The following is a 19,875-nucleotide window of genomic DNA, read 5'->3' on the forward strand; positions in this document are numbered from 1 at the left end:
TCTTAGATTTTATAAATTCAGTGCATAACTTATCATAGGCTTCCTAAAGGGTTAACTTCTGGGATACTTTATCATCAGAAGAATCCTCACTGTCACTAGCACTCTCCACAATCACCTTATTGGTTGTGGCAGCAAAGACCATAACGTGACTACATTCATCCATATACTCATCAGAAGAGTCATTCTCAGTATCACTCCAAGTAGTAACCAACCATTTATCTTTTGACTCCTTGGTCTTTTCCTTCATAAGGTAGTTTGAGCACTCTATCCTCATATAACCAAAACCTTTGCACTTATGGCATTGGATGAGGGGTTTCTCATTCTTGCCCTTCCTTGAGGATTTAGATTTCCTAGGAGGTTTACCCTTATCCTTTTTCCTAAATTGAAGAAGCTTGATAATCTCATCAATTATGAAGGTTAGATCCTCATCCTCATCATCATCTTCATCTTCATCTTTACTTTCATCTTCATCTTCAGAGTCCTCAATCTCTTCGTCTATACCCTTAAGAGCCAAGTTTTTACTCTTTCCACCTTTTCCCATTGAGCCTAATCCCATCTCATAGGTTTGAAGGTTCCCTACAAGCTTACTCAAAGGAATTTGATCAATATCCTTCACTTCTTCAATGGCAGTAATCTTGGCATGGAATCTTTCAGGAAGGGACCTAAGGATTTTCCTAACAATTTTTGATTCCACAATAGATTTTCCAAGATTGAAGGCAAAATTCACAATATCCATGAGTTTAGCATAGAACTCATCAAAGGTCTCATCCTCCTCCATCCTTATTTCTTCAAAATTACTAGTGAGTCTTTGAAACTTCACAGTCTTTACTGCCTTAGTACCTTCATAGGTGGTCTCAAGAATGGTCTATGCTTCCTTGGCAATTTCCGTGGATGATATTTTCTTGAATTCCTCATTGGTTACCCCACAAAACAAAGCATTCAAGGCCCTACTATTGAAATTTGCTGCTAAAATTGTTGCATCATCCCAATCCACTGGTGCTTCCTTTGGCTTAATCCAGCCAACTTCAACAACTTGCCATACTTGTTCACCTAAAGCCTGCAAAAAAACTTTCATACGAACTTTCCAGTACACATAATTAGTTCCATCAAATAAATGAGGAATCAAAAGAGATTGTCTACGATCCATGACAACAGGGGTCAAGGATCATACTCAGGAAATTAATCCAATTAGAGTGAACTTGCTCTGATACCACTTGTTGGAAAATTTAAACCCCAATTGATAAAATTAACAAGTTTTAAACCCAAGTTGTTAATTAGATTTATTATGAATAAAACTTGTAAAAACAAACAAACATTAATATCATGTCAAAACTCTGCAACGGAAAAATAAATAAGACAAGATATGATGACCTAGGAAAACCAATGAAATAAACTAGTTTCACGGTAAAAAACCTGGGGGGAAACCTTCCCAAAAAGCAATCCACTATAGAAAAGAGAAGTTTTAGATCTAGTACAAAACCTTTGTCCCTAGACTCTACAGTCCCCGTAGATGAACTTACATCAGAAACCTTCTACTGTTTCAAAACCTCTAAACTCTTCAATATATGAACGCCACCCTTTTTGCATGGATCCCAGTACGTAACTAACCAATGATGCATGGCTCCTAGTACGTGACTCACTCACCAACTTGAAGAAGATTGTTGGCTGCAAAGTTCTTCACTTTATCAACAATAAAGATCAAAAAGCACTTGGTTACAAAACCCTAAGGCGCAAAGACGCAGTAGCTTCTTTCAGAGAGAATAAGGCATCGGTCACTTTTTGCATATGTTCTCCTTATATTCTCTTATGTGATGGCCTCTAAAACAAGCCTTATATATGTCTAGGGTTATGAGAAAAGAAACCTTACACAAATACAAAAGCTTGGGCCGAAAATCAAATCTGGAAATCTGAATTCCCGTAACCTCGATAGATACCTCCATAGCTATCTGTCGAGCCTCATTAAACCTCAATAGATACCTAGATAGCTATCTGTCGAGTAGGTGTCAAGCTATCTGTCCGCAGGTGTCGAGCTATCTGTCTAGCTTTAATAAACAGTTTTTCTTCACTTGTTTCTTGGTCCAATCTTCATAGCTTTAATACTAGACTTGAACAACATGTTTCTTGAAGTATTAAACACATCCTAGATCTACCCAAATACAAGTAAAGTGCGTTTTGTCAAAGGACTAGCCAATTACACAAAATATGTCCTTAACAAAATACATCTTCAACTCCCACAAAAACATTGCCTACAAAATTGAATTACTCTCCCACTAACCTACTTATTCAGAAACAAACTTCACGTTTAAACTTTTCTCTTTCTTTATTTTTTTAATCGGCCAAAAATATTAAAATTATAATTGATGCAAATTATTAAATTTTATCCAAAAAAATAGAAGAGTCTCTGAGCACGCACGCGTGCTTAAAGGCTAGTTTAAATTATATATATAGGAATTATATTATGCATCTTATTATATATCTTTAAGTGTATTCATGCATATACATGAGGTTATAAGCTAGTTTGATATAACACATTCTCATGCGTAAAATGTAGTTACAATCACTTTGAAAACATAATATTGAACTTCTTTTTCCTTTTTTTTTTTCTTGAAAAAAAATATTGTTTGCACTGAATTAGTTAATCCAGTTGTAAGTTTGAATTTAATTAAGAATTTTATTAAGAAGTAAAAAGCCCGACTGAAAGCTGAGATTTTTGAAAAGATATCTAATATGCCTAGAAAGAAGTGATACTTTTTTAAAAGCTTATTCTTTAGATAATAAACTGATTTTAATTGCATTTTTAAGTCACACTAAAGCTGAATCACCTCATGAAATTTTGGAATTAGAGGCCAAAGTTAAAATTTTTAATAGGTTGCTGCGTAATTGTTGTTCATGAAGAAACTAGCGGTGCACAATTTTTTTTTTTTTTTTAAGCTACTCCAATTTTTAAATTTTCATTACAAAAATACAGGGAAAAAATAATCTTCAACAAATAAATAGTTAAATAATAAATACACCATTACTAAAACACCAACCTATGTAAGGTTGTAAACGAGCTGAGCTTTGTCGAGTAGTGAATGTTCAAATCTAACTGTCTTACAGTCAATTTTGTATGACATTGAATCTCACTTGACTTAGTTTCCTTTCGCAGCCCTTGAACCCTTTCGTTTGAACTTAAACTTCATTGACTTGGTGCAATTACAATTGAAATAAAATCGAATTACATTAAAAAAAATTACAATTACAATAGAAACATATGGCAAGAAATTTTGCCAACATTACGGATGTGCTTTAATAAATTAGCTTGACCTCGTTTCATGCTTCTGAATTGAGCTTATTGAAATTGCAGTTTCGCACTTTCAATTTACTACACTTTTTCTCCAATGGTTATCATCGCAAACGATAACATTAAACATGTACTTTCCTCTTTTGAAACTTACAGATATATATAATTTTTGTTTATTTTCATATACTTTATCAAACATATCACCATAATTTGAAGTTTTGAACCTTGATACAAAAATAACAATCATTTCTCTCTGGCAATTAATGAAAATTAGTTAATCCATCACTTTTGCAACTTTCTTCTACATTCTTTTTTATTTTATAGTTTATGTTGATATAATTTAGCAAACATATATTACCATGCATATATAATTTAGCATCCCATTACTTTGTTGGCCTTGAGCAAAGGTTTCTCAACCACAGTTCCATCTTTACCAGCAAGTGCCCTGTACTTATCTTTCCTAGTGAAGCTTGTGCACTCATAGGAAAGAGTTGCAGCAATAACTCTTTGCATATAATTTGCAACCTCATGGCTAGACTTCCCAGCACTGCACGTTAGCTCAAGTGGCAACTTGTTCAAAAAAGTTACTTCATAAGCTGGGCTAGGGTTCATGAAGAAATAAAACGGGTCCATTCCTTTCCAACCTCTAGCTGTGTTTCCATGAAACATACTCATCCGATTCACCATGGCTACCGGCACGAGTTGGTCTGTTAATTCAGCAAACAAAGCCGAAAACCTCAAAAGAAATGGTTCCCTACAAGTTGTACCTTCAGGGCATATTGCTAAGTCACCTTCTTCTAATAGTTTCTTGATCATGGATGCATCTTTGGCCCGGTCACGATTAAGGCGGATGGTCTTGATGGGTGAGATGATTTCAGAGAGGCGGGAGATAGAGTAGGTCACGGCAGGGATGGCACGACCAAGAGCGATGGAGAGGAAAATAGGGTCAAGTAGGGTTCTATGGGAGCAAACAAAGAGGACACCAGATTGGCCTATAGATTTTTTGGCCTGAGGAGGAGGGGTGCCTTTGATGGTGACACGAACGCCTAGTGCCATCATAGCATGGTAGACTAGAGGCATGGGGAGGAGAGCACCGGCAGCGATTCGAAGACAGGCTAAGAGGAAGCCTATAGGGATCCAGAGAATGGTGAGAAGTGCTATGAGAGGTGTTGGCTTCTGAACAAGGCGGCCATCGTGGAAGATAATTGGCTTGGGGAGTTTGTCCATTGTCACAGGTTTTACTTCTGGCTGTGGTGGCACAATAAAAGCCTCCTACACGTGTTTTGCATCCAGTTAATAATCGAATTTTAGTAAAATTATAGCACTACAAATTCTAATTGGTTCTTTTTCCAATACAAAATATGGGAGGATACCCATATACAGGGGTGTTGCTATGTGTAAATGATTTTTTTTAAATATATATATAAATAATTATTTTAATATTTTCAAAATTTAGTCTACAAAAATAAGAGTTGGCTCCTCCAAATATTTGATTTAGTCTAATGATACTCTTAAAAAAATTGGTCTAATAATTATAGAGACATAATATTATTTTTCGCAATTCTATTTTTTATTGTAAAATATGTTTTTATATCTGTTAAATATTTAATAAAATTTGGCACCAAACATGTTTGAATCTATATCTTTTTCAACCAATTATGTGGCAATTAACAAGTCATTGACTCATTAAAAAAATAATGTCACTAAACTACACATGAAATGTCTCTTTAGTTACCACGTAATGGGTTAGAGCAAGATAGTTTCAAACATGTTTGAAGCCTAACTTATTCTTCCAAGTTTTGTATCATTCATGTTTTTGAAAATTTCATTGATTCAATTAAAAGATTTTTTACGTACTTTAGTATAAAATTTGATAATTTGTATTGAAAATGAAATTTTTTAAGAATTTCTCTATAAAAATTAGTAAAAATGAATTTTATTTTATGAAAGATCCCCACCAAACATAATTTTGATTGAAATTACTAAGCTCTTTTTTTTTTTTCTTTTTTTTTTCTTTTTTTTTTTTTTTTTTTTTTTTTTTTTTTTTTTTTTATGTTGGGTGTGTGTATATATATATAACTTATCAAATAAAAGTGTGTATATAATAATAAAACGTGTGTATATGTGTTTATGGGGGTTGTCTTAATAAATATATTAGAGCTGCAACTTGGCCCCCCAAATAAAATTTTTTGGCTCCGCCCTTGCCCATATGGATAGTAAAAAATATGAGAGGATACCAAAACTTGCTTCATACTTCTTTTGTTTTCCACTTGTAAAAAAAGTGGTTGTCAATAAGTGCTTGATTTTGAAAATATAATTGCAAATAACAATTGATTGAATTTGGTTTTGAAGTGAGGAAAAAGATAACGGATACCTAGTTTAAGAGATACTTTTAGAAATTTTTTATGAAAAAAGAAAGAAACAGTTGATTTTTTTGAAACTTTTTTATATTTTCTATAAAAGTAATATCAAAACTTTTATAAAATTATCTATTATCAAATGTTCTAAACACATTCATTAACATGATCCTTGAAATAATTAGATTTGCGAATAAAAATTGATTGAGTTTGGTTTTGAAATAATTAGAAATGCAAACCTTGCACAGTGACATAAAGGGAGTATCAGTGTCTCTATCACCAAGACCAATATCTGGCTGAGTTTCCCCGAAGGCCTTTTCAAGAGCATCAGCCTTGTTCTTCCCAACAAGTATCCCTGGCTTACAAACCAACCCAGTTGCTCTGCCCTTATAATTTGCTATCTTAGTACCCAAAACCAAATCAGCTCCCAACACATCTTTCAAAAACGCTTCCACCATAATTGTTGGATTTGCAGTCAGCACACACCTTTTCCCACATGCAGAGAACACACGCCAAGTCTCTGGGTGAAGATCACTCGAATAAAACTTTGGGAGTACAGCTCGAGCCACCGACTCAATATCTGAGACTCTCATACCAGAAAATGTTGCAAAGACCAGAACTTGGATCCCTGCAGATTCTGAGACAAAGTAATAGAGAAGTCCAGCTAGTGGGGTTGCAAGGAGCAAGAAAAGGAGCCTCAGAATCCCACCAACCTCAAAGGCCACAAGTGCAAAGTAAGGGAAAGAGCTACGGCCTCTAAGTAAGGTTCCATCCATGTCAGCAACCACTGCGTGTTGTTCTCGGCCTATTGATGTGCATTTGTCCACAGTTGGGAAGGTTGTTTTGGCCATGGTTTGGTTTAGAAGCTATAGGAAATTAAGCCTATTAACTTCTAAAAGAGCTAGCTAATTGAAATTTCTTGTCTATGCTTTTTTTGGCTATATATAGAATTTAGAATAAGAAAGAGAAAACCAGTTTGTATCAACTGTTGAGTTTGTGTAAGCTTTTTTGGCTATATATAGAATTTAGAATGAGGAAGATAAAACCAGTTTGTATTAACTGTTGAGTTTGCGTAAAGGGACAAAATGTTTGGTCTATGAAGGGTTTTTTTTATTTTTTATTTTTTTATTTAATGTCTGTGAAGGGTTGATGCACAGCTTATCGTATATATCGTATGAAAACAATTGATGTGGCCCAATGAAGTACAAATCAAAATTTAATTAGGCGGACAACCACCATCTACTATTCATTTAACATACATATAGTGTGTGTTTGTATTCAGCTTCTACGTTTGGAGCTGCGTTTTGTATTCCGCAAATGTTGACTTTCTGCAGTGAACAGTGTAAATATACACTGTTCACGGACCCACAAATTTCATTTTTTATCAAATTTTTCATTAAAAATGGGTCCCACAGCACTATTCACACATTTAAAAATTATTTTGCTACAGTGTTTTCAGTTTTCAGTTTTCAGTTTCAGCAAAATAAGTTCTATCCAAACACACCCATAATTGATGTGGTGCACGTTTTTTTTTTTTTTTTTTTTTTTTTTTGAGAATCAGATGTGGTGCACATAGTTGAATAGTGTCGATTAAATTGGTATTGTTTAGGGTATGTTTGGATACTGCTTATTGTTGAAAACTAAAAACATTGTAGCAAAATAATTTTTAAATGTGTGAATAGTGTCGTGGGACCTAGTTTTAATTTAAAATTTCCTGAATTTCGTACTTGTGGATCTCATGAATAGTGCACGGGCAGAAAAAATGTCAAACACTCATCTTTTATCATTTTAGCAACATCCAAACTCACACTTAGTCCGATGCTTCTCGTTTAGTAGAGTTTTGAGAAAGTTCTCTTGAGTATGATCTCCCATGTGAAACAATGCCAGTTCTTCTACAATCACACATTTTGTCAAAATGGGATGAGAAGTACAACTGTGATCGGTGAATTATCTATTTCACATAAACTCATAACTTTTTTTTCTACTATTCATACAAGAGATGTAGCTCAACAATTATGTCCATAGACTCTCCTCCCTTTTTTTAGGAGAAGAAATTTCAAATTGTTTAATTTTAGCAACAATTTCTATGATGATACAATTTTCTACAACTTGATAAATCATCACTTTTACATAAATCTTTTTTTTCCCATCTTTCACAGCACACATGTTAGAGTTGTGGCAAAAGTTTTGCCCCACATACTTACTCTTTGAGCAATACTAAACACATTAACTTATTTTATACTTTATTAAGGTGATAAATTGTTATTAGTAATGAGAAGCCACTAACTTTCACATAAACTCACTATTTTTTCTATACCACTCATAGTCGCACATGTTAAGGTTGTGGCAAAATTTGTGTCAATAAACTTTCTCTTTGGGTAATGCTAGAGACAACTTATTCAATAACTTATTAAAGTGATAAAGTGTTAGAAAATTGGTGATTCCTAAAGAGGACGGATGAGAAGTGTATGGAAATAGATGAGAATTGTAAGTGAATTGACTTAATTCGAGTTAGTCACTATTCATAGAGAAATATTAAAAGAGAAAGGAAATGCACTAAATAAGGAATTAGTTTTTCTTCAAGATATCTTAAATGATGGTTACAAGTACTATTTATAGAATTCAATGGTCACACATGACTTGATCCTTTTGGCTTACTAATTAACACTCACCAATTAACCCATATGATTATATTGTTACATGTGCTAACTCTAACAAACTCTATCATATCCTATTACTTGTAACTATGGTTTTAAAAACCGGAACGGATAAAGAACCGGAAAAGAGACTAATTATCGGTTTTATGGTTCGACTAGGGTCGGACCAATGGTCGAACCAATGATGTCATAATTAATATAATTTAAATATTTAAATAATTTTTATATGAATTTTGAATTTCAATAAATTATTTTAAGAAAATATAAAATATAGATTTTTTTTTTCTTTTTTTGCATACTACCTTTTTTTTCTAGTCAGTAATTATTGACAAAAAAAGAATAATCTACTATTAAGGTTTCATATATTTATTTTTATAAATAATAGTCTAGCTTTAGCTATTTATCTATTTAAAAAAAAAAAAAAAAAAAAAAAAAACCCCAAAGTCAAGTGATTAGGCAACTCACTGACTTACCAATTATTATGACCAATCCACTTTCCCACCATCTCACTCCCAACCACACATGTATACCCTTTGTAGGGACACAATTTGCAGTCTAAGCCCAAAATGTATGGATCTTGGCTCAATATGCCCAATACAATAAATTTGTAGAGAATGGGTCAAAGAATTAGGACCTAATGAATTTAACAACGGCTAGTAAGGATTTGAAAGGTGATCTAGCAAGAACAAAGAAAATAAAGTTTAAACACTTCACTGTCCGAGGAGATCGCACTTATATAAATTTATCACAATGGGGTTCAAGAACAATTTAGATTGCTACAGTATTCTCTCTCTTTTTTCCTCTCCTTCACTCATGGAGGATCTCTAACATAGCTCCCTTCGGACTATCTTGATCCTACACTTGTTGATCATTTGAGCCCTTACTTGAGTACCTGTCCCATCAGACACCCTCTTTGGTTTTTTGTGAGTTGTGGTAACCAAGGCAGCACTGTTCAGAGGTCTTCTCTACATAAATGCGGCCAGAAAAGTAGCTGCAGTGCATTTAATGTGGTGGTAACAGCTTTTCCTTGGATATTTTTGGGTTTCCTTCCTTCTCGTATGTTCATGAGACACGTCCCTATCATTGGAGCTTCCTGAAGGGTCATTATAATTGCTGGAATAGATATTTAAGCTACATTCATCATATCCGAGGAGGAGTTCCTCCTTGGATCACCTTCCATTCATTCTTTACTCATGAGACTTCAAATTGGATCCCTTAATAATTATTTGTTCCTCTTCGGACCACTCAACGTTTTCGGAAAAAGTCCAAGGCCCAATATACGATCTTGGGCCCTTATCCCTATAATAGCCCCTCAAAATTCCGGTTTTTCCCTCTTATCCAAGGAGAAAAAGTGGGATTTTGATTTTTTAGAGATAAGACTAACTGATTCCTTGATTCACACGTGTGGGAGTGTGGTTTTACGCGCCTCATAATTGCTTCTGGCGCTTCGTAGCCCACGAGGTATCATTAATTGCTCCAGGCGGCGTTATGTTCCCCACATCCAAAGGTGAGGCGCCAATCCTACAGCTAATATTTTTCCAAGAATTTTGAGTGGGAGTATTCCCACTCATTTTCTCCCTCTATATAAAGCATACGGGGAAATCATTTCCCCATTTCACAAATCTTCAAGCTTTACAGAGACGTCTAATATTCAAATTCTCAAAACTTTCCAAGTCACCAGACTTTTCTCGCCTGTTCTTCAAGAAATCTTTTGAAAACCTTTCTAAAGGTATCAGGGATTAGCACATGCTTTAGTTCCCGTAAGTTTATATTCTTTTAAACATTTCTTTTTCTACTTGGCCAATCTCCTCAGCCTTCCAGTTCTTATTTCTTCACTTACAAATTCCAGTAGCTTTTTCTTAGGTTGTCTAAATGGGTAGATTCGTGAGCCTAGTAGACTCCCCTGCCAAAATAGAAGCCTTTAAAGATAAGTACCATATACCCCAGGAAGTTGGCCTACGATATTGTTCCCCAGAACAAATCGTGTCACATAGAAGGGAAGGGGAGGTCATCATCCCCATTATAGCTTTCATAGAGGGAGGGATGACTCTTCCCATGGGTAGGATAACACGGGACTACCTCCTCAACCATAGGTTATGCCCCCACCAATGTACACCTAATATGTTTAGGATCCTAGGCTGTGTCAATGCTCTTAACGAGCATCTCCAATTAGGACTTACCTGGCACAATGTGGTCCATCTATACGAATGCCATTCACAAGCCGACGGAGGGTTTTACCTCAAGTCCAGGTTGCCCATCGTCAGGCTCATCTCGTGTCTCCCCAAATCTAACAAGGGGATGAAAAATGATTACCTCATCGCTTCGAGGGCGTGGCATGATGGTCTTCATTGCCCAGTCCGAGAGGGAGTGCAGGTGGGATACCTTAGAGTTAGGTTTCTTGGTAAAAGACTTAGATTCTCTAACCCTAACGATCTCATTATCTCTCTGTTATTCTGCTGTCTTTTGATGAAAGAATTCGATTTTCTAATTGTGTTTTACTTCTCGGCTATGTTTGCAGATAAGAATCAAGTTGCTCCTCGGCTATGTTTGTAGATAAGAATCAAGTTACTCCTCGGCTCAACTTTACCAACGTTGCGGCTCTAAACTATCTGCTCAGATCGGAAATATTTGTAAGCGAGGACAGACAGCTGCGAGCCGTCCACTTGATTTTGGAATTTGAGCCTATATCGAGGATATTCCAAGAGATCGGACACGCCATTAGAGCAGGTGACCCACGATTGGTCAGGATAGATGTATCAAAACCGGATTTCCTTGCTCAGGACGACCTTCCCCCAGTCATACTATCGATCCAGCAGAATCCTCCACTGTTCGCAATACCACTCCAGTAGGTTCCGCCCCAAGCAGCTGTAGTAGAAGAAGAGATAGCATCCTCCTGTTTATCTCTTGAAGAAGAGATAGAAAAATTCCATTTCGAAAAGGAAGGAGCGTAAGAAAGGCCTGTGCAGCTCTCAAATTCTGAAACCGAGTCCGACAGATTTTCTACAGCTCATCCTCCGAAAATAGTCGTTGCCCAAGTCACCACTAGCTTAGAGGAAGAGGAAGAAGGCATGGACTTGAAGCAGAGGACTAGCTTAAGGGGTTTAATGGCAAATAGGAACAAGGGGTCAACTTTGAAAGAAGTCCCCAAGACCCAAGTTCCTCCCAACCTCCCTCCTCCCTCGCTTCCTACTGACCTCGAACTACATGCTAACTCGAATCTGAGGAAGAAGAGGTCAGTTGAGGACCTAGAGGAAGGTGAGGTTGCCCCTAAAAAGGGGGCTAAATAGCAAAAGAAAGCTAAAAACCCCCAGGACAAAAGAGCTAAGTCCGTGGAAAGCCGGGACGAGGTCGAAGTGCGCCGAGTGTCGCAAACCTAGGCCCCTCGATTGGAGATGGAAGGTGCTCCCATCCCTTGGGATGCCACTATGTAAGAGTCTTAGAGGAGGCATGCCACCTATCTTGCCGAGGCTTTGGAGGCTTTGGAGCAACCTTTCCTTCTCCCCCGAGACATGGAGGGTCTCAGGTGTACCAGGCAACCGGACCTGTTTATGTCATTGAAGAGGGACCTCGCAATGGTAAGCCAATCAACATCTCTTTTTGCTAAATACTAAGGTACATGTTCATTCATATATGTATTTATTTTTATAACCCTTTGCCACTTTTATGCAGGTTACCCAGCCAATTTATGTGGCCGAGGAGTGGGTTAGGAACACCCGTGACAAGGTTAAGGTTGAGGCCCACTCCCACCTTGAAGCTGAGAAGGCTTTTGGAGCCGTTAAACAAGAACAGAAGGAATTTTCTGAAAGGCTTAAAGAAGTTATCCAAGCTTGCCAGAGTGTCGAGGCGGCTCTAAAGACCACGGAAAGGCAGGCCGAGGACATGCGCCAAAAACTGCACATAACAGAGATAAACTTGGCCATCGAAAAACAATCTGTTTTGGATCTTAAGGAGGAGCTGCAGAAAGCCAAGGATGCAGCCCGGGTGGCCAAGGAAGCAGTTGAGGTCGCGGTGAAGGCATCCTACGAACGTGGTGTGCAGGACACAGAGACTCGGCTAGCAGAGGAGGTGGTCGTAGTATGCAGGGACTATTGCCCCGAGTCGTGGGGAATAGTGATGGACCGGGCAGGAGTCCCTGCAGACTCCGAGCTGAGGAGGGCCGAGAATATCTTCTTCCCAGAGGATATTCGAGAAATTCCAGAGTCGGTCTCTCCTCCCGAGCAGCTACTTACTAGCCAAGCTCCTATTCCTGATGCTGAAGTTTCTAAAGGAGCTAGAATGGGTAAGGGGGCTCAATCACCAATGAAGGCCAAGCCCTCTGAGGATGCCCTCACTATCAGGGATGTGGTCTCCTAGGCCAAGGATGCAAAGACTAAGTCTAAAACTGGTGATGTCCACTCCGAGGCTACTGATCCTAAGAAAGACCTTCCCCAAGCCAAGGCCTAGAATCCTAGATATAGGATTTTCTTTTGTAGTTTTTTTTTTTTTTTTTTTTTTGTAACTTTTTGTGATGGTGCTTTCTCTCAGACAGTGTACTCCCTCTTTTTTTTAATGAAATTTTTATTTCTTTTTATCTCTCGTACCTTTACTTTTATGCGCTTTGAAGCTTATGACTGTCATGAACTGTTGCTGCTCTAACTTTAATAAAAACTAGAAACAATTATGTATCAGTAACAAAGAGATTTACTCCATACTTGCATTGTGAAATGACCCTTCTGCAATGAAGGCTGAATCTAATAAGGATAAGTAACGGACTTTGAAAGAAAAATGGAAGGGAGAGATATTCTCGATTCTGTCCAACACTTGTATAAATAATTAAGGTCATTAACTTACTCAAAGCCACCAATTCGAGGAGTTGGTTACAATCTTGGATCAACTTAAACACTCAAATAGATGTCGTAGTGTGTTAATTTCCCCAAAGCATCTGGTCTGAGGACCCAGACATGACTAAGGTTCTGTTTATACACTTATAAAGATGTCATAGTGTGTTAATTTCCCCAAAGCATCTGGTCCGAGGACCTAGGCATGACTAAAGTTCTGTTTAAACACTTATAAAGATGTCATAGTATGTTAATTTCCCCAAAACATCTGGTCCGAAGATCCATGCATGACTAAGGTTCTGTTTAACATTTATAAAGATTGAATAATGGGAAGTATAATGCCCTTAATAAATGAACATATTGACAAAAGAGACTTTCATTAATAATAGTATCTTTTCAGGTTGTTTACATTCCACAGGCGTGGTATTACATGTTCATCCAAGTCTTCAAGAAAGTATGCTTCTACACCAGCCACTGAAGTGATGCGATATGGTCCTTCCCAATTGGGCCCTAGCTTTCCCCACGCTGGGTTCTTCGCAATACCCAGAACTTTTCTCAACACCAAGTCACCAAGCACCAATCGTCTTAGCTTTACGTTGACATCATACCCTTGCTTGAGTTTGTGTTGGTAGTATGCCAATTGAACCTTAGCACTTTCTCTTCTTTCTTCAATAAAGTTTAGGCTCTTTTCCAACAACTCGTTGTTACTGCTCAGATTGAATGAGCTGGTCCTTAATGTTGGGAAGCCAGTTTCTAAAGGAATTACAGCCTTAGCCACATAAGTCAATGAAAAGGGGGTCTCTCCTGTTAATCTGCGAGGTGTAGTTCTATACATCTAGAGGACTTGTGACAGCTCTTCTACCCATCTTCCTTTCGCGTCCTCCAACCTCTTTTTGAGTCTATTAACGATGACCTTGTTGACCGCCTCGGCCTGTCCATTTCCTTGGGGATAAGTTGGGGTAGAATATCTATTCATAATTCCCAATTCACAGCAGTATCTCTTGAAGGACTTACTATCAAACTGAAGGCCATTGTCCAAGATAAAGGTGTGAGGGACCCCAAACCGAGTGACCCTAAACTGAGTGACAATGTTTTTCCAAACAAACTTCTTGGCACCCACATTTCTGATGTTCGCTAAGGGCTCAGCTTCAACCCACTTTGTAAAATAGTCAATACCGACCAGTAGATACCTCTTGTTCCTAGCTGCCTTGGGAAAAGGGCCAACTATATCTAAGCCCCATTAAGTAAATGGCCAAGGGCTGGATAGGGGGTTAAGGACTCCTCCTGGCTGATGTATATTTGGTGCAAATCTTTGGCATTGATCACACTTCTTCACATATTCTTGCGCTTCTTTCTACATATTTGGCCACTAGCCTTGGGTGATAGCTCTGTGAGACAAAGATCTGCCTCCTTTGTGGCTTCCGTAAATCCTTTCATGTAGCTTCTCAAGGAGTAGCTCTGACGCCTCAGGGTGAATGCAAAGTAGATATGGCCCAAAATAAGAGTGCTTGTACAATTTTTGGTCCTCGGATAGCCAGAAACGAGGCGCCTTTCTCCTTACCTTATTAGCTTCTGATTTGTCTTCCGACAAGATGTCCTCTCTTAGGAATAGTACTATTGGATCCATCCAGCTAGGCCCTACTCTGACTTGGTGAACATGGACCACCTTTCCCTTTACCTCTGTGGGTTTGCACAAGTCTTCTATAAGGATAACCCGAGGTAAGTTCTGCCCCGAGGAGGTTGCAAGCGTGGCTAGGGAATCGGCGTGTGTGTTTCCACTCCTAGGGATGTGCAGTAGGTTGAATGATTCAAATCTTGATTGCAAATGCCTAACTTGACTTAAGTACCCTTGCATTCTCTCGTTTCTTGCCTCTAATTTGCCCTTCACCTGGCCGACGACCAGTCTTGAGTTCGAGAACATCTTTACTGCCTTTCCTCCCATTTTTTGAACCATGGACATTCCTTCCAGCAAAGCTTCATATTCAACTTCATTATTTGTGGCTGAGAAACCCAATCTTAATGATTTCTTGATGGTGAGCTTATCAGGTGAGATCAGAACTAGCCCCACTCCGGAGCCTCTTTGATTTGCAGCACCATTCACATATACCTTCCACAATAAAGGCTCTTGTAGGGAGATTGTGCCAACTGATTTTTCATCCATGCTCCGCGTTGCTGCCTCTTCTTCTAATAGGGGTTCAGCGAACTCGGCCACTAGGTCGGCGAGGACTTGGCCCTTGACAAAGGTACGAGGCATGTACTTGATGTCAAAAGCCCCTAAAATTATGCCTCATTTAGCAATCCTTCCCGTGTAGTCGACACTTCGAAGGATAGCCCTGAGTGGAAGCTGAGTCAGGACGACAACAGTATGTGCTCAAAAGTAATGGGGAAGCTTTTGTGTACCATGCACTACTGCCAAGACGGCTTTCTCCAGTGGTAGATAACAAATCTCTGCCTCATGTAGTGACTTGCTCACATAGTAGATTAACCGTTGTATGCCATTGTCAACTCATATCAACACCAAACTCACCACATAAGGGGCCACAGCAATATAAGCAAATAAAACCTTATCCATCTCAGGACTAGACATGACAGGTGGATGAAAGAGATATTCCTTAAGCTGCTGGAAAGCCAAAGCACACTCCTTGGTCCACTCAAATCCTTTCCATTTATTCATTAACAGGAAGAAGGGTTTGCATCTATTTGTTGACCGAGAGATAAACCGGTTCAAGGCAACAGTCATTCCAGTTAGCTTCTAAACTTCTTTGGGATTCCGAGGTGGTTGTAGATTTTTTATCGCCTTAACCTGGTCGAGATTAACCTCGATTCCCCGGTGAGTCACCATATAGCCTAGAAAATTGCATGATCCCACACTAAAAGAGCACTTGGAAGCGTTAAGGCGTAGTTTGTGTTTCCTCAGAATTTCAAAAATGTTTCCGAGGCCTCCTACATGCTCAGGCACCACTTTGCTCTTTACCACCATGTCGTCTATATAGACCTAAATATTCTTGCCCAACTGTGGTTCAAACATCTTAGTCATCATCCTTTGATAGGTGGATCCCGTATTTTTCAAGCCAAAGGGCATCACCTTGTAATGGTAATTTCCAGTGGGAGTGACAAAAACTGTTTTCTTTTGATCATCTAGGGCTAGTGGTATTTAATGGTATCCTTAAAAGGTATCTAAAAAGCTCATCCGAGAATGGCCTACAGTGGCATTTACCAATTGGTCTATTTGAGGCATGGGGAAGGGATCTTTTGGGTAAGCCTTATTTAAATACGTGAAATCCACACATACTCGCCATTTCCCATTCTTCTTCTTCACTACCATAGTGTTAGCCAGCCACTCAGGGAAAAAAACTTCCTTGATAGCCCCTACCTGTTTAAGCTTTGTCACCTCATCTTTGACAGCATCAGAATGGTCTCTAGATAAGGGTCGAGGAGGTTGTTTTTTGGGGGTAACAGTTTGATTGACATTCAAATGGTGGCAAATGAAGTTTGGGTCCACCCCCGGAGTTTCGTAAGCACTCCACGCAGATACATCAACGTTTTTTCTAAGGAACTCAATTAGCTCTTCCCTCTCCTGGGGAGGCAGCTAGGAACCGACCTGAAAGAACTTCTTTGGATCATCGCCAACAACAACCTTTTCTACATCTTCACACTATGCTTCCTCGGTTGATCCATTATCAGGCAATATCGGAGTTTTGATTGTTATATGCCCCTTTCAGCAGAGGCCGAGGACTCGACTTTAGGCGGATGTAGGATGGCAGCTACCATGCATTGCCTAGTCATAGACTGACTCCCCACAATCTCTTTAACATGGCCTTCCGACGGATATTTTACCTTCTGGTGTAGGGTAGAAGAGACGGCTCCTAAAGCATGAAGCCAAGGTCTAGCCACAATAGCTATGTAAGGTGAATAAGCATCCACCACAATGAAATCCACCTCCACCATGTCCGAATAGGTCTGTATGGGTAGTCTAATCTGACCTCTTGGAGTAACAGTCTTCCCCTCGAAACTTACTATAGGGGAATTATAGGCCGTTAGGTCCTCGAGTTTCAAATTCAGCCCATTGTACAGGTCGGGGTATATTATCTCAACAGCACTGCCCTAGTCTACCAGCATTCTCTTCACATCATACCCCCTATCCTGAGTGTGACCACCAAAACATCGTCATGGGGTTGGATGGTTCCGATCTTATCCTCGTTCGAGAAGCCCAGGACTAGTGGGATCTCTATTCTGGCTCTTTTTGGCTCCGAATTGTTGTCCTCGGTGGATAGCCGAGTCACAGACATCACTCTAAAGGGACAAGAATCGGTCCTACCAGGAGCAGCAAAGATGACATTGATCGTTCCTAGATGAGGCCTTGAAGAAGCATCTTTTCGGGGATCCGAACCTGTCTGCTCCACTTGGCCACTGGAATAGTGGAGCAGCCACTTCAACTTCCCTTCTCAGACTAACTGGTTCAGATGGTCCCATAAATTCTTGCAATCTTCCGTAGTGTGTCCCTGGTCCTAATGGTATTGGCAATAAAGGTTTTGGTTGCATCTCATGGTGTTTCCAGCCATCTTGTTCGGCCATTTGAAGAATGACTCGTTCTTAATCTTCTCCAAAACCTGATGCACTGGTTCTCGGAATACTACATTAACTGACTGAGTGTTGGCAAACCCTGACTGTCCAGCAAAATCTCTCCGAGGTTGGTTATTACTATATCGGTTCGATCTGAAATCCCTCATCTCCTGAGGGATAGCCTTAACCTTTCCTTTACTCAGTTGCTGGTCTTCCTCAACCCTTTTATACTTGTTAATCCGGTTTATGAGTTGGTGCAGGCTGGTGACAGGTTTTCCTATTAGGGACTTCCTTAAATCATGCTCGGTTAGGAGTCCACTCTTGAAAGTACTGATGGCGACGTCATCAAAGTTACAATCTATTTCATTGTACATCTCCCAGTATCTGTCCGAGTATATTTTCAAGGTCTCCCCTGATCGCATGGACAAAGACAGTAGGGAGTCTAAGGGCCGAGGGACCCTGGTAAATGTAATAAAATGAGAGCCAAATGCCCGAGTGAGCTCCTTGAAGAAATCTATGTAATCTGCCCTTAGGCCGTCGAACCATCTCATTGCCACAGGTCCTAAACTGGATAGGAACACCTTACATATCAAGGCCTCATCCTTAGAATGGATAGCCATTCTCTTACTGAAATGGCTCACATGCTCCACCAGGTCCGTTTGCCCATTGTAGATGGTGAATGTTGGCTGATGAAAATGCCGAGGAAGAGTTGCCCCTTCAATCCTATGCGTGAAGGGTGACTTGGAAATCTGGTTCAAAGCTTTGCACATAGCCTCGTTTCCCAGCCCTCTGTGAGTTGGGCTTTTGCATCTGCGTTCACGGTGGTGCTCTTCTTCATATGAGAAAGATTCACCAGGAGGAGTCCTTGACCTACGTCGATAACTACTATCCTTTTCATTGTCAGAAGAGGAATCAGATAGGGAGGGAGTTCATCTTCGATGTGCATGGTGTAACTTCCTCTTTAGATGGTCGATCTCCTTTTGCATGGCTTTATTATGTTGCTCTTGAGAGACGTGACTCCCAACTCGAGAGTGGCTTTTGCTTATGTGCATAGTACGCACGCTGCCCTCTTGATCTCTCCTACGCTTAAGGTTGGCGAACAGATTTTCATGTTGAGATGCTATGGATTCTGCCTGATGTGGACCTGAACCTACCATAGTTGACCGTTGTTTTCACCATCACACAAGTTTTTCCCCATAAATAGCGCCAATTGTAGGGACACAATTTGCAGCCCAAACCCAAAATGTATGGATCTTGGCCTAATGAGCCAAATACAATAAATTTGTAGAGAATGGGTCGAAGAACTAAGACCTAATGAATTTATCAACGGCTAATAGGAATTTGAAAGGTGATCGAGCAAGAACAAAGAAAATAAAGTTGAAACACTTCACTATCTAAGGAGGTCACATTTATATAAATTGATCATGATGGGGTTCAAGAAAAATTTAGATTGCTACAGCGTTCTCTCTCTCTTTATTCCTCTCCTTCACTCATGAAGGATCTCTAACATTATATAGCTCCCTTCAGACCATCTTGATCCTATACTTATTGATCATTTGAGCCCTTACTTGAGTACCTGTCCCATCAGACACCATTTTTGGCTTTCTGTGAGTTGTGGTAGCCAAGGCAGCATTGTTCAGAGGTCTTCTCCACATGCGGCTAGAAAAGTAGCTACAGTGCATTTAATGTGGTAGTAGCAGCTTTTCCTTGGATATTTTTGGGTTTCCTTCCTTCTCGTATGTTCATGAGGCAGGTCCCTATTAGGGATGGCAATTTTTACCCGACCCGCGGGTATCTGGCCCGGCCCGACTCTAATGGGCCGGGTTTTACCCAGTTCGATTAGGAATAGGGTCGGGTATGGGTTTTTAAAAAAAACCCGAAGCGGGTCCAGGTTTTATCAAAAAATTCGAGACCCAACCCGAAACCCGACCCAGATAAAAACCCGATACCCTGAAATTACAAAAATACCCTATATATATACCTATAATCTAACCCTAATCCCTCATTTCTTCAACAACAACTCAGAACTCACGCCGCCTCACACTCACAATCTCTTTAGCTTAGTCTCGCCATTCTCACTCACCTCTCTATCGCTGTAGCTCACCACCGGTCCCTCTCTTCGCCGTCCCAAGCTCACTCACTCACTCTCAATCTCACCGCCGGCCCAATTGTCCAACCTCTCACAGTCGCCGTAGCTC

The 19,875-nt window shown here is 39.4% G+C and overlaps 2 protein-coding genes across 2 annotated transcripts in view; both read right to left on the reverse strand.

Moving 5' to 3' along the window:
• Window positions 1-3,394: 3,394 nt before the first annotated feature.
• The window catches only part of LOC126718656 (glycerol-3-phosphate acyltransferase RAM2-like), a 66,820-nt gene continuing 50,339 nt past the window's right edge, over window positions 3,395-19,875 (reverse strand). Inside the window, exon 3 of the transcript XR_007653004.1 lies at window positions 3,395-3,507. The gene's annotated coding sequence lies outside the window, so the exon portion shown is untranslated. The remainder of the gene's footprint in view (window positions 3,508-19,875) is intronic.
• LOC126718657 (glycerol-3-phosphate acyltransferase RAM2-like) lies at window positions 3,563-6,636 on the reverse strand. Its single transcript, XM_050420973.1, has 2 exons — window positions 5,880-6,636; window positions 3,563-4,555 (listed from the first exon to the last, which is right to left on the reverse strand). The coding sequence occupies exons 1-2, from the start codon at window positions 6,489-6,491 to the stop codon at window positions 3,656-3,658; spliced, it is 1,512 nt and encodes a 503-aa protein (XP_050276930.1). The 5' UTR covers window positions 6,492-6,636; the 3' UTR covers window positions 3,563-3,655.

The sequence above is a fragment of the Quercus robur genome, chromosome 3 (genome assembly GCF_932294415.1).
Source record: "Quercus robur chromosome 3, dhQueRobu3.1, whole genome shotgun sequence".
NCBI lineage: Eukaryota > Viridiplantae > Streptophyta > Magnoliopsida > Fagales > Fagaceae > Quercus > Quercus robur.

What these genes read in the sequence shown, in the direction of transcription:
- LOC126718657 (XM_050420973.1), bottom strand. Translation starts at nt 6,491, where the DNA reads ATGGCCAAAACAACCTTCCCAACTGTGGACAAATGCACATCAATAGGC. An exon ending in CCTTTATGTCACTGTGCAAG is followed by an intron (nt 4,556 to 5,879) that starts GTTTGCATTTCT and finishes AAACACGTGTAG; the next exon opens with GAGGCTTTTATTGTGCCACC.